The sequence below is a fragment of the Pelodiscus sinensis genome, chromosome 29, assembly GCF_052426305.1.
Source record: "Pelodiscus sinensis isolate ZL-2025 chromosome 29, ASM5242630v1, whole genome shotgun sequence".
NCBI classification, from domain to species: Eukaryota; Metazoa; Chordata; order Testudines; family Trionychidae; genus Pelodiscus; species Pelodiscus sinensis.
The window spans coordinates 13,543,539-13,557,942 of record NC_143080.1 but is presented as its reverse complement, the minus strand read 5'-3'; the positions used below and the strand labels follow the sequence as shown (position 1 = coordinate 13,557,942).

Sequence of the window (14,404 nt, the reverse complement as noted above, 5' to 3'; positions counted from 1 at the left end):
CTGGGCTATGACATAAGTGTTGCTGATAGGGTTACCAGGCTCAAACCAATCTGCGATGGTATCTGCTAAGCCTTGTCATTGCCTAATCAGGCATTTGCCAATTTGATTAACCAGTCTAGCACACAGCTGGTCTGTACCAGTGTGGAACATCATCAAGGTAAGGATCAGTGACAGTTGTCCTTGTTCTGGAACAGGGGCCTGTTCAGGGCATGGTGCACAACTGGGAGGCTCCATTTTGTCCTTAAAGTCCTTGTTGATGATATCCAAATGAGGGCAAGTTAGCAATGGCCATTAAAACAAAACTAGTCTGGTGGGAAGGAGCTAGTACTGTCTCCCATCCTTCTGTTCACGTGATGTACTCCTTGCTTCTTTCCAGTTCTTTTTGTTCACCTGTGGAGACATTGTTAACATTCTCCTAGCCTAAACAATTTTCTATTCACAACATTTGCAATACGTATTACAATTAAGACACACAAGACAAACTTGGACAGAACACAAACACATGTCATGACACAGAACCATGGCATTTTGTTGTTGTTTTTCTTCAACTGGCGCCAGCGCTTTCTGATGATCTGAAAGACAAGAAAACATTTCTCCCCCCCCATCGGGGTGGCCTATTATAACTTAAAATACTGCCTAAGATCTGTTAGGGGAACAGGTTACAGCTAGTTCCTTACCATTTTCATGTGCGAGTGAGCTGCAACTTTCTGAGAACAAGAGCGCTTCATCGGTACTCGTGACCTTCCACTCCCTTGAATTACCTTAGAGTTGCTAGCCCTCCCCAACAGTGGCATGGTTCAGTTTCCCTCTCGTATTGCAGACCGGGCTCTTTTTTCCTCTTATGATCTGTCTTGATCCGGCTAAATGACTTTTCTTAATTACACAGATTTGTCTAGCATTAATTTGGTAAGGAGAGTGGGCTTTCTAATTAGCCCCCACACTTCCTAATTCTTTTCAGTATATGATTTTCATAACATCCAGGCTGCAGCAGTTGAGTTATGCTGCTGGCTCTGGGGTGAATCACTTGCTCATGTTCTGTAAGGAGATTTATGTTGCAGAATGTGTCTCCTTGTTAAGGCAGATTTAGTTTTTAGTGATTACCTCTTCACATTCAATTTCTACTGGTTGACATCTGGGTGGCTTTTAAGTTACCTTCCCCCACGCCCTCAAGCCAATTATAACGGCGTGTGAGGGAAAGGTTTTAACTGTTTGTTATGTTTTTTCCTCTGGATGGCCCCCACTCATATGTTGTGAAACATCTTTGGGTTGCCTGCGTTTCTAGCCGTAGAGGCTGTCATTATCTATTTGCTAAGAAGGGCTTGAGAATTTCCTGAAGTTGCTTGGATTCGATCCTTGCTCAAAGCCCGCATTCCCTTTTCAATCTCATAGCTTAGGAAGGTGCATATTTGGGCCTTCTCTTGTGAAACTTTATATCCCTTCTTCCCTAGGGCATTCAACAGGGGCTCCGTTGCCCTTTTTCCCTTTTGCATATCAGGACTGGTAATCAACAAATCATCAATATACTGGAGGAGAGCTACCTCAGGGTGCTGCCCCCTCCAGTCTTCTAAGTCTTTTTGCAATGTCGTCCCAAAAATATGGGGGGATGACACAAAACCCTGGGGCAACACAGTCCACAACAGCTGGGTTTTGTGATGGGTGTCCGGGTCTTCCCATTCAAAAGCAAATAATTTCAACTATCTTTGTGTAAAGGTATAGAAAAGAAAGCATCTTTCAAGTCTAATACCATAAACACTGTTGTGTCTGCTGGAATTTGTGTTAAGATAGTGTGTGGGTTGGGGACCATAGGATGGTCTACAAGAACTTTCTTATTTATTGCCCGTAAGTCTTGCACGAGTCTATAAGAGACGCTATCCAGTTTTGGCATCCCTAAAATAGGGGTGTTGAAGGGAGAGGAACTTTCTACTACCTAGCCATATCTTTTGAATTGTTCGATTAATGGCTTTAAGCCTATCCAGGTGGCTCTTTTTTCTCTCTCAGGGGATATGGCTTTACACCCACAGAGCCTTCTCCTTCAGTGAGAGGAATTCTTACTGGAGTCACAAACTTTGCTCGGGCAGGGGTCTCATCTGCCTAAACACATGGATTGACTCCTTCTAAGACCTCAGTCCCTTTTGTCTCTAACAGCATCTCAGCTGCACAGAGGGCCATCTGGTAATTTGAGCCCTGTTTCACTGGCAGCTGCACTACATTCTGATCACTACGGAAGAAAATTTTAGCTTGCAGCTTAATTAGCATATCTCGCCCTAGCAGGGCAACTGGGCATGCAGATGAAACAACAAAGGCATGCTCTAACATAATTTTTTTCTAATCTTCGTGAGGAGGGGTCTACATACGGGTAGCCTGCTTCTCTTTCCCTCAATTCCTTCTATCGTCACATGCTTTCCACTTTCTTTAGCTGAAGGGGGTTTTATGGGGATCATAGAGAACGTGGCTCCAATATCCACCAGAGCCTCATAGTCCCTGCCACCCACCCTTATTTTTACCATGGGATCCTTTCGAGCTTTAGCTCGTAGGGTGGTGGCCTTAGATTCCCGTCCCCTTCAACTAGATTCTTCTCCGGAGGATTCTGCCCGCATCTGGCGGTTCTCCGGTTGTCTTTTCTTCCCCTTTGCCTTCAATTTTTGGGCAGTCTCTCTTCCAATGTCCTTTTTCCCCATCAGTGCACACATTCATCAACTGCTACCCGTCCCTTTCCTTTCTGAGGGGGCCCCTTATGGTCCGGCCTCTGGTTGCTGGAGAGTGCTGCAGCCAGCACTGCCATCTGCTTCTGCGCTCTCTTATCTTTCCTCCTCTATTACTTCTCTAAGGGGGTACTGATGGTATGATGATCCCGGATCTGATGGGCCTTTTCGCAAGAAGTATTTTTTTTGCCCGAATTGAGTAGTCCACCCTGTTGGCTCAGCCCCCCTCACTTCAGCCTCTGCAGGGGGGGCTGAAGTGAATCCAGGACCAGCAGGAGTCTGATAAGGGGGGGGTAACTTTTCAGATGTAAGTTCACTTATGATTTCAGAGTTACTGTTTCCTCCTGAAGTGGCAGGAGAGGAACAATTCTCATTCTCTCTAATAGGGCTAGACCCTCCTGAAGAAGAAGGGGTTTTCCTCTTCTTTCCATAGGACTCAAATTCCTCATCACTAGAGGGAGCCAGTATTTCAGGGCTTTTACCTCTCAAGGTCTTTGCCTTTGCAGCCATGACCTTACACACACCCATACTACATTTTAATATCCATTTTGGTTGATCCTGGACGTGGAATAACCAACAATCAATATATGGGAAGTGATCCCACTGTCCATCCCGCGTCACAACGCTACGTGTTAGGGATACCAGGTTTACATCAAAGGAGCCCGTATCTGGCCATCCGACACCAAAAGTAGGCCACTCAAGTTGACAAAATTTAATTAACTCATCTTTTGCCATTTTTACTCTATAGTCACTTTTAAAATTACTAAAATTCTGTAACATGCATCCTAATGGGGTTGCGGAGTTTTCTATCCGGGAGCTTCCCGAACCCATGTCTATACATTTATTATACACACACATGCAGGCAACAAGCTTTCACCACGGCTCCGTGTGTCGATGGAATGACACCACACCAGCTTTTAGCGTCCGAACTCAGAGGGTCCAGCGCTTGGCTGTCTCACTAGAGACACCGGTGTGCCCTTGTGGAACCGTGACACTTAAGACAGGTCTATTAGACAGCAACAAATATAGACAAACAGAGGGCTTAGAGACTCGCTGGGTCACGAGGTTCGGCTGACCCCCCTTGCAATCAAGAAATCCTGGTCATCGGGTTTCCCCTTGCAGGATTCTTGGGGCGGCTGGAGTCAGCTTAAGTCTCAGACCTGGTCAGCGACAGTCATGCTTACACACAAACCTGTGGTTTCACAATTTAGGTTTCCAACAAATCATTAAAACAAAGAACAAGAGTACTCCTACTAAAAACAAAAGCAATCCACTGGAGTTTTCCTAACTCCTCATAACTTCCCCACGCAACCCACGGGTTCATGGTGTTCCTTCTGGGGCTTACAGAGGTTTCTACCATTTGGGAGCGACCCAATTCCACAATATTGTGTTCTTTCCAATGTTCAGACCTATGTGCTGAACGCAATGCCCCCGGGGGACAAACAAATACTCAGACCTATATGCTGAGTGCAAACTTACAGATCAATATCTGCTAGAACACAGGAATAGGTATACTCACTCCGTCTATACCCCGGCGCCTTCCTCTTTTCTTCGGACCTGACAGCCTCGTGTGACTCATTCAATAGAGACTCCTTTAACTTTCCGGATGTCCCGACTCACGCTTTCGGTGCCGTGACGGACTCAAACAGTCCGGTGCGCACTTCACGGTCACCTACGGCGAATCTTGTCGTCCGACTCCGGAGTAGTCCAAGGGAGGTCCCATCTGGGGTGCCAATTTGTTGCATAAATTGCTGGTTTCGTCCCCTTGGAGGCTAGTCTGATTTACCCCAAGAAGAGAGTCACACTTTCAGGCTGGGTCCAACTTAAGTTTATTGGTTGCAACCGAGGTACAGCTAAGGAACTCAATGTTCAAATCATAGCCGACCCCCAACATCTCATAGGCAGGGGTTTTTATAGGGTTCCCATCTTTCCTGGTTTAGGTGCCTTAACATGATAGGTTACTTCATCTTTGACATTTAGCATTCCTATAGGTCAGGTTAATTTTCCAAATGAGGTTAAATACAGTGCCTACTTGCTGAACAATGGGCAAGCCATACTTCCCTTTTTCCTTTCCTGCTTGAGCCGGTCACAAGTTAAAGGATGTGGAATCTATCCATATCTCTAATTAACAGAAGACTGGTTTCACTTCCCCTCGTCTCCTTATTATAAGTTATTACCTGTGACAGGCCTTGACCTTTGTCATGTCTTACTCCTATACAAATAGCAAATATATCTAAGCATTAGCAATGTATGTATATTGTACGTGCCCCTCATAGGGGAATCAATGGCTCCGGGGGATTTGACTTCCCTTTTACACATCAAGCCCGAGGTCGGCTGCCTCTGGTCCACGTTCCAGTCCCCCCTGTGGGCCTGGCAGACTGCAGCACTGCTCCGGGGGTCCTCAGGCGACGGAGGGACTGGCAGGGTGTCCATGGACTTCAGCTCAGGCAGGGGTCCTGGTGGGCCAGTCCACACGTTAGTGCCCGGCGAGGGTCCCGGAGGGCTTGGGGTGAGTTCAGGTGGCGGTCGGTGGCCACACCTGCACAGACCAGGGACAGGGACAGGTTGGGAGGGGCAGGACGAGCTGTCCCCAGTGGCTCTGTCCCAGCTCTGCTTTCCAGGGTGCAGGCTGGTCTCAGACACTCCTGCGGCGGTGCCCAGACCAGGCCTGTTCAGGTGGTTGGCTGGGCTCTGGGGATGCACAGCTGTAACCGAGGGCAGAACTGGGCTCTGTGGCACCAGGACTGGCTGTGGCAGAGACCTGAGCCTTTCCACGGACACGGACCTAAGGGAGATGGGACCTTGGCCTGATGCTCCCCCAGGCCCGCTCCTGAGTCGCTCTTCCCCTCCACCCCCGGCTTCTCCAGCCCCAAGGGCCCTGTTTGCCTGTTGGGGCTGAAATCCCTGTGACCTTTGAACTGCCCAGGGGGAGGTAAATATTTGAAACGAAAGCAGCCAGGAACAGTGGCCTGGAGCCAGATCTCTGCAGCCCCGGCACTGGCATGGAGCCAGGAGACGCCGCTGCAGCCCCATTGTGTAGGTGTTTGCCCTCTCCCCTCCCCTTGTCCTCAACCCCACTCACTCCCTTGGGTTTTCTTCTAAGAGTCTCCCTCCGGGACCCAGCCTGTTCCCGGCCAATGGGAGCTGCAGGGTGGTGAAATACTGGAATGGGTTACCTGGGGAGAGGGTGGAATCTCCATCTCTAAAGGTTTTTAAGTCCTGGCTTCACAAAGCCCTGGCTGAGATGTCCTGCTCTGGACAGGGGCTGGACTCGATGACCTCCTGAGGTCTCTTCCAGCTCTAGGATTGTGTAATTCTATGATATTAGAAATATTACTGCTCTGGACTTTGTCGACACATTACAAATGTGCCCCAGTCAGGATCACTAGTACCTAGGCTACTGTTCATTTTCAGTTCTATGATCAATTCCTCTGTATCTCTCCAGGTGAGGGCTAGTGCAGAATACTCCCATGGCGGGTGCAACTCTTTTGAGTTAAGAAATTGTCATCTATAAGAAATTCCAAGGGCCTTTTTATACGAGCAGCATCAGACTGCCAGAAGGTGTCGCACATGTTGAATCGGGATCACACAGCTTTTTACCTTTGTTTTATAAACAGCTGCCTGAGGAGCTGCTCATCCTGCTCCTTAGTGTGACTTAGTGTTACCCCGGCTAGTGTGTATCAGTTAGGACACTGCCCCATAACCATTCAAGGTCATTTTCATCCCAGATCTCAATGACTCGGGAACACGTCGGACTCTCTGCTGAACAGGTCCAGACAGCAGGGGTCCCTACTTTAGAACCCGGCCAGCGTGGCATGGATTTCCATGGCAATGGCAAAAAACATTTCTCTTTCCCGAGCACAATCCCCTGCCAAACTTTCAGTGCTAGAGCTCTTCAAAAACTGCTCAGTAAAATGGACAGTCCAGAAAAAGCCAACTGTGCTGAGCTTGTGCACATTGTGCACGCACACCCATCGCACACCCGCCCCCTTCGCAGACCGAACGGGGGGGGAAGGCAGTCTTCACCCTTGAGTTCTGGTAGGGGGTTTGTTGATACATGATTTCATTGTTCTACCGCGTTACAATCTAATGTTATGACCCTGTTTAGTAACTGGGGCCACGCGCTGGAGTCTGTGACCCGACCTAGGAATCCTGTCGGATCTCCTCAGGCGCTGGGCGCTCAGGGACCGGCCCAAACCGGATTTTCCCGCCAAGCGGTCACGAGGGTTCCGCTCCCCTCAGACCCCCCCGGCGGCGTTACAAGGGCTGCGTTGCCTCAGCCTGGGGGCTGTCTGCCCTAGTGGCTGGAGTACGCGGGCCCCTCTGCTCTGCCACCTGCCAGCGAGGGGCAGCCCCAGCCACACCTGCCGTGGAGGAAGGGGATTTTCCCATCCCTCACCCCCACACAACCTGCTTGTACCAGCCTGCGACTCCCCTTCACCCTTCAGTCCCGTCAGGACTTGTGGGGCTCCCCAGTGCTCTCCAGGGGCTCTAAATCAGTCTGAGGGTTAACGTCCTGGGCGCCTCCCCCAGCGCCACTGCCACGTCCTCAGGAGAGAAGGGGCCTGGCCCTTAGGGCTTTACTCACCGAGCCAAAGGGTTTGAATTACTGGGTCTGGGTTCAAGCCCCTGGTTGTTGCTGACACTGTCACGTGATTGGTTTGATGCTTGTTTTATCTGCATCAGGTTCTCCTCCCCATTTCCCCCTTTGTAATCAATCCCTGAATAGCCTCTTACTTGGTTTGCAGCTGAACATCCCCTCCTCTCTCTTCATTGCACCTGCACAGGAGAGAGGGGAAGGCGGAGACAGGAGCTACTGCAGCTCTAAAACAATTCCTGGGTGATAGACCCTGATGGGAGTGGGGGGAGGACAAGCCTGTACTTGTGGGAAGGATCCCGAGTGGCATTCTGGACTGTGTTTGCCTCCTACACCTTTGGGGTCACAGGCATTACCTGCAAATAGCCTTTCGTTAAGTCAATGGTCAATAGATACGTTCACCCTCCTCCTCAGGCATCCCAGGAGTTCTTCAGTGTGCGGCATTGGATCTGCTTTGCACCAGGATATCGCATTAACCTGACAGAAATTGATACAGAAATGCAAAGTGCCATTGGGTTTTGGTACCAAGATAATTAGATTCCTCCGTTCACTCTGTGACTCTTCAGTTACTCCCATCTTCAGCATTGCATTGCGTTCATGTCAGATGGCCGTCCACATCTTCTGTGGGAGGGGGTGGTGAATGTTCCTCACTTTCTGCCCTCGACCTGTGTCAGTGTGGTGGGTTATAAATTTTATCCATCCCAGGCGAGTAGCTAAACATCCTGAACGTTATCCCAGAGGTGCAGGATCTGGTTTCATGTGGAGGAGAGGAGGCGGAGGCCTTCCCCCACTTCTGCCAGTTTTGGGTCTAGCTGAAATTGCATATCTGAATTCAACCTTGCCCTGTAGTGCAGATGTACCCCTAGCAGACCTAGTTCTGGTCCCACGGGCAATGGTGCAATAAACATGGCTTCACAGGTCCCTCTTCTCCAGCACCCACCCAGACTGAGCTGTCTTGCTCCCTTTTGTGCTAGCCCAGCACTTGGAGCTTGCCCAGTGTGGCTGGGAGGGCAGGATTTCCTCAGGCCACAGTGGATGGACCCCTTCTGCCCAGAGCGGGGTGTGCAGCCCCCTCACAGACGTTTTCATGGGACGAGTTCAGCCCCCCCCCCCCCGTTCTCCCCATTGGCATGGCTGTCGTGGGTCACTGCTAGGGCCCATTTTAACAAACTCATTTCTCAGCGAGCTCCTCCCCCCACTCCTGCCTGGTCTGTCCCAGCATCCCGGCTACTGCCGGGCCACTGACCCCAGGGGTCCCGCCCCCAGGCCTGTAACCAATGCGAGGGGCCCCCTGGCCGCCTGGGCCTTTGCCAGCCGGAACCGTCAGACTCGGATCCAGCAGCTGGGGGTGGTGGGTAAATATTGTCCTAGGTGCGTGTGCCAGCCCCCGCCAGAGACCTGACCCGACCCTTCTGTGCCTGGCCCACAGGCGAAGCTCCGGCCCCAGAGTCTATATCAGGGCCCAGCAGGCTTGTCCCCGGCTCAGAGCGTGGGAGGGAGGAAGAAGGACTCAGAGGGGCGTGACGTGTGTGTGTCCCTTGTCCCAGCACGTCTGCCTGCACCCAGGAATGGGGGCCCCGGTAACCCCGGCCGGCCTGCTGCTCCTCCTGCACCTCACAGCTGGGACGTCTGCAGAGCCGTAAGCCCTGTCCGTGTCTGTCTGTCTGTCTGTGTGGTGGGCAGTGTGGGGGGTTGGAATCAGCCCAGGGCACTGGTGAGGGGGCTGCTTGACGGGAAAGTAAGGGGACAGATCCATTCTCCCCGGGAGCTCAGTCCCCGATGCTGGGACCCTCCTGCCCCCCCTTGTCCTATCCCCAGAGGCAGGGGGATCTTGGCTCTGCCTAAGCAGTGGCTGGGGGCACAGGAGAGCTGGGTTCAGTGCCCACCTCTGCGCAGACGCCCTGTGCGCCCTCAGCCAGACACCCCCTCTCTGTGCCTCAGCCCCTCTGTACCATGGGCTGGTAATCCCCTGGGGCCACCGGCTCCCTCAGCCACAGATCCAGTAATGGGTCTGTTCAGCCCCAGCACAGGGGCAGCTGAGAGGCCAGGGATGGACGGGGACTCAGCTCCTCTCTGTGCCCTGGGGGGCCTCCAGGTCTGTGGGGGCAGGATGGGGGAGAAGGGGGGACAGGAGTGAAAGGGCCTTGCCCTGCCCTGTGGGTAGAGACAAATCAGCCTCCAGCAGCACAGAGCCAGCGCCTCCCCATCAGAAGGAACCCCCTGGGCTGTGCCTCCCCTGCCCCCACCCACGGTGCTGCCCCTCCCCAGGCACTATGTGGTGGTGAGCCCAGCCCAGCTCTACCACCCGCACACGGGGACGGTGTCAGTTCATCTCAGCGACCTCAACGAGACCGTCCGGGTGAGCGTCCGGCTGGAGAGGGGGGAGGGGCTCAGCAATGTCACCCTGCTGGAGAGAGAGGTCCAGGAGCCCCGTCTGCGCGAGAACCTGAGCTTCCAGGTGAGCCCCCCCCACCCAGCCCGGCCCTGGCCATGGGCACCGAGCCCGTCAGCCCTGGGCCTGCAGCCCCAGCCCGGCCTCAGGCCTCAGGCACAGACTGATCCCGGCCCTGGCCATGGGCAGCTGTAGCCACAGAGCGTCCTTCAGCAGCGACAAGCCGGAGGGGGCAGGGATGGGGGTGCAGACGGAGCCTTGGCTTTCAGCTCCACCGAGCGCCCGCCTGCTGGGAGGCCCCTGGCTGGGCGGGAGGGTCCCACAGTTTGGTGAGGGCTGGAGCAGGGACTCGCGAACAGCCCTGCCTCGGGTGACCAGACGTCCTGTTTTTAAAGGGACTGGCCCGTATTTCAGCCCTCCTGGAGGTGCCTGACTTTTTCTTACAAGCAGGCAAATTGTCCCATGTTTCCTGTCTCTCTTCCCTGCTCCCACCAGCACCGGCTGGTCCTGCAGCTGGCCAGATCCCTGTTTGCTGCCCACGGCCCCCCAGGGATGGTGGGGTCCAGTGGCCGATGATGGCAGTGGGAGTGCAAAGCTCAGCCTGTTGCTCCCCCTGCTGTGTCCTCTCCCCGTGGGACCCCTCGAGCTTCAAAGCTGAGAATCCAGCTCCGCTGTGTGTGTGTTAACTGGGGCCCAGTCAGCTGATTGCCGTTGAACTCCCCTGAATACGAGTAGTTTCTTCAGCTGTCCCATATTCAACACACGCTGCCAATGCCCCCCTGTGACAAAGTTTCATTCCCCTTGTTAGATTGCATGTGAGCCTTGAGGTGTTATAATAACCCCTGGCGTGTGCCTCAGTTTCCCTGGGCACTGCACCAATGACTGGATGGGGGATGGGAATTTTGGGTGTTCTACGCGCTGACAGAGTCACATCTGGCTGTGGATGGGGGGTGCAGGGACCTCTGATTGTCCATACGCACCAGTGACACCCCCCACCCCGCGCAGTAGTGGGTCTGCGCCCCGACCGGCCCGTCACTGGTCACTGTGGCCTTGCTGGGGTTCCCCTGTGCAGGTTCCAGCCCCGTCTGGGGGGCAGCAGGAAGCCGCAGAGCTGCACCTCTCGGTGCGGGGGGACACCCTGCAGTTCTCGGAGCGGACGACAGTGCTGCTGCGGGTGCTGGAGCCGGGGACCTTTGTGCAGACGGACAAGGCCGTCTACAAGCCGGGACAGACAGGTGAGGGCAGGGGCTGCAGGAGGGGTTTGGTGGGGCCCCAGGCCCTTGGGAGGGACCCCTGGGTGTGGGGAGGGGAGGGGGGCTCCGGGGATACGGGACTCTCACTTGTAGGCCCCTGTCTGCACCCGGCCCAGGGGGTGAGAGGCTCAAAGCCTGAGCCCGTTTGGGGGCTGCATGGAACCAAGGGGGGTCTCAGCCCATCCTTGGTGCTGGCTGCAGGGGCCCCGATCGGCCTCCTCTGGCAGCCTCCGCAGGGAGGCCGGGGTCTGGCCGGGCCCTGGAGGCTCAGCTCCCGGCAGCCGCCCAGGGCAGGGCCACGGCCCGTGGGCAGAGGCAGCGTGGGGAAGCTCGCGCCGCCCTGCCCGGGCTGTGCCCGTTGCGAGGGGTCACAGAGGCCGTCAGTGCCTGGGCGTCCGGCTGGCACCGTCCCCCGGGAATCACCCAGAGAACCAGGCCGGGGCTGACTCCCCTCTGCCTCTGCCCCTTTGCAGTGAAGTTTCGAATCGTCACTTTGGACAAAGACTTTGTTCCCAGCGCCAGGCCGGTGAGAGCGGGGGTGGGGTGAGAGCGGGGGTGGGGTGAGAGCGGGGGTGGGGTGAGAGTGGGGGTGGGGCTGGCCTGTGGGGGCGGGCTGAGAGTGGGGGTGGGGTGGGCCAAGATGGATGCGGGAGGCGAGGAGGGCAGGGAAACATGATATAGCAGGCCGGTGAGAGCAGGGGCGGGGTGAGAGTGCGGGTGGGGTGAGAGTGGTGGTGGGGAGGGGCTGGGGGGGGCGTGGAGGGCAGGGTAACGTTACTCCAGGCCGGTGAGAGCAGGGGTGGGGCGGGAGGGGGTTGGGGCAGCGGGGGGGCGGGGTGAGAGTGGGGTGGGGCAGCGTGGGGGGCGGGGTGAGAGTGGGGGTGGATGGGGGGTGAGAGTGGGGTGGGGCAGCGTGGGGGGCGGGGTGAGAGTGGGGGGGGGTGGGTGGGGGGTGGGAGTGGGGTGGGTTTAGCGTGGGGGGCGGGGTGAGAGTGGGGGTGGGTGGAGGGTGAGAGTAGGGGTGGGGCAGCGGGGGGGTGAGAGTGGGGGTGGGTGGGGGGTGAGACAGCGGGGGTGGGGTGGGGTGAGAGTGGGGGTGGGTGGGGGGTGAGGCAGCGGGGGTGGGGTGGGGTGAGAGTGGGGGTGGGGCAGCGGGGGGGGTGAGAGTGGGGGTGGGTGGGGGGTGAGACAGCGGGGGTGGGGTGGGGTGAGAGTGGGGGTGGGTGGGGGGTGAGGCAGCGGGGGTGGGGTGGGTTGAGAGTGGGGGTGGGTGGGGGGTGAGGCAGCGGGGGTGGGGCGGGGTGAGAGTGGGGGTGGGTGGGGGGTGAGGCAGCGGGGGTGGGGCGGGGTGAGAGTGGGAGTGGGTGGGGGGTGAGGCAGCGGGGGTGGGGTGGGGTGAGAGTGGGGGTGGGGCAGCGGGGGGGGTGAGAGTGGGGGTGGGTGGGGGGTGAGACAGCGGGGGTGGGGTGGGGTGAGAGTGGGAGTGGGTGGGGGGTGAGGCAGCGGGGGTGGGGTGGGTTGAGAGTGGGGGTGGGTGGGGGGTGAGCCCAGGGCCAGGGCAGGGGTCTCAGCTGTTCGTGTCTCTTTACTGCACAAGGGGGTCACTGCAGGTTCCACTGAGCCTGAGGGCGGGCGCTGGCTGTACCGAAGTCTGTGATTGGCTGTGGGTGCCGCCCCTCACCCCGGATGCGCGTCATTGGCGCCCTTCTGCCGGACAGTGCTGAGCGCTGTGGGGGGGCAGGATCAGGCCCAGCGTGTAAATTCGGATTTACAGCTCCCCCCCCAGCCCCACGCCCGGCCACTGGCTGCAACATCCCCCCGGCCCGGCCCGGCCCTGCCCTCGGCAGAGACACCAGCATCCCGGCCCCGCTCCCCCCACAGACCAGCCACCGCTGCCCTGGGTGCCCCATGGTGGGGTCAGGGGGAGGCCCCTGGGAGGTGCGAGAGCTCCAGCTCTATGGTCCCAGCGGGGGCGGGGCGGGGGCTGTCTCCGTAACCCCCGCTGCTGTCTGTCTGTGCCCCAGAGACACCCAAGCCCTGGGGAGTCCCAGGCAGAGCCCTGGCAGGGGGTGGCGGTTCCTGTCCCTCTCACCCCGTGGTCACCAACCCGTCGATCGTGATTGACGGATCGGTCAGGAGGGCTAGATCAGCTGATGGATAGGCCTTCGGGGCCCCTCCATCCCCCCAGCCCTCAGGAAGCCCCAGTGCCTACCTCCAGCGACAATGGAGGTAGCGCCGGCTTCCTGTGGGGTGGACGGAAGTCCAGCAGCTGCGCACCACTTCCGGGGTTTCAGGAAGTGTGCTGGCTGCTCCCCTCTCCCAAACAGCTGGCGCAGTACCACAGCTCTGGTCTGTGGCTTGCCAGGAACTTGCTCTGCCGGAGGAGAAGGGAGGAGGAGTCCCGGAAGGAGGTGCATCCGGGGACTCCCTGCCCCCAGCAACTCCCTGGCACCCTGTCCCCTGCCTCATCACCCACTAGCACCCTTCCCAAGAACCATGTCCTCTGCTCCCACCAACACAGTTGGGGCCACTTTAGTGAAGCTTGGGGGGCGGGGTTGAAGGAGGGTTTTTTGTATGGGTGTCTGGCTGGTGAGTCTTGCCCACATGCTCAGGGTTCAGCTGATCGCCATATTTGGGGTCAGGAAGGAATTTTCCTCCAGGGTAGCTTGGCAGAGGCCCTGGAGGTTTTTCGCCTTCCTCTGTAGCATGGGGCGCAGATCACAGCTGGGGATTCTCTGCATCTTGAGGTCTTCAAAGTATTTGAAGGCTTCAATATCTGAGATCTAGGTGAGAGGATTATTCTGGGAGGGGTGGGTGAGATTCTGTGGCCTGCACTGTGCAGGGGGTCAGACTAGATGATCAAAATGGTCCCTTCTGACCTTAAAGTCCATGAGTCTATGAGTCTCTCACTTGTGTGGCCTTGTCAAGGTTTCAGGTCATCACCATGTTTTATTGGCCCCCTTAACCGAAGTTTTACTGTTTATCAGCTTTTTGGCGCTTTCTTGTACAATATACCAAAGGAACCGCTCCAGGGAGATTCTGCTAACACAGCCGTTACCTGGCAGCGGGGAGAGGAGGGTCCGGGCCCGCTCTCACTCACGGACTCCAGCCCAGGGCCCCAAGGATGTAGACCTGTCTGGGTCTTGTCCGGATGACGGGGCTTTCCGCCAAAATGCGCCAGCCTGCGGGCTCCTTGCCCTGCCCTGGGCTGCTTCCTCTCCCCTGTCGTGGTTTCCCTGATCGTCCGTCACTCACCCTGGATGTCTCCCAGGTCCCCGCTGGGGTTTTGGCCACACTCCCCTCTTCTCCCCCCCCCATCCTTCTTCTTTTAAACCCTGGCGCCCTGGCATTCCTCCACGCCTGCGCCCTGCCTCCCGTTCCCTCTGGAGCCAGCCGCCTCTCTCAGTCTTCCGCCACAGCACTTCTGCACCATCAAGGTGCTTCAAGGAAGGGGTGGGGT

At 56.5% G+C, this 14,404-nt stretch overlaps 2 protein-coding genes across 2 annotated transcripts in view; both read left to right on the top strand.

Moving 5' to 3' along the window:
* The window catches only part of LOC102452635 (alpha-2-macroglobulin-like protein 1), a 124,022-nt gene that overhangs the window by 50,451 nt on the left and 59,167 nt on the right, over positions 1–14,404 (top strand). The window lies entirely within an intron of this gene.
* The window catches only part of LOC102447783 (alpha-2-macroglobulin-like), a 51,751-nt gene continuing 45,549 nt past the window's right edge, over positions 8,203–14,404 (top strand). The window contains exons 1-4 of the mRNA XM_075918689.2: positions 8,203–8,938; positions 9,568–9,757; positions 10,764–10,926; positions 11,418–11,470. Coding sequence (XP_075774804.2) covers positions 8,577–8,938; positions 9,568–9,757; positions 10,764–10,926; positions 11,418–11,470 — 768 coding nt within the window. The 5' untranslated portion in view covers positions 8,203–8,576. The remainder of the gene's footprint in view (positions 8,939–9,567; positions 9,758–10,763; positions 10,927–11,417; positions 11,471–14,404) is intronic.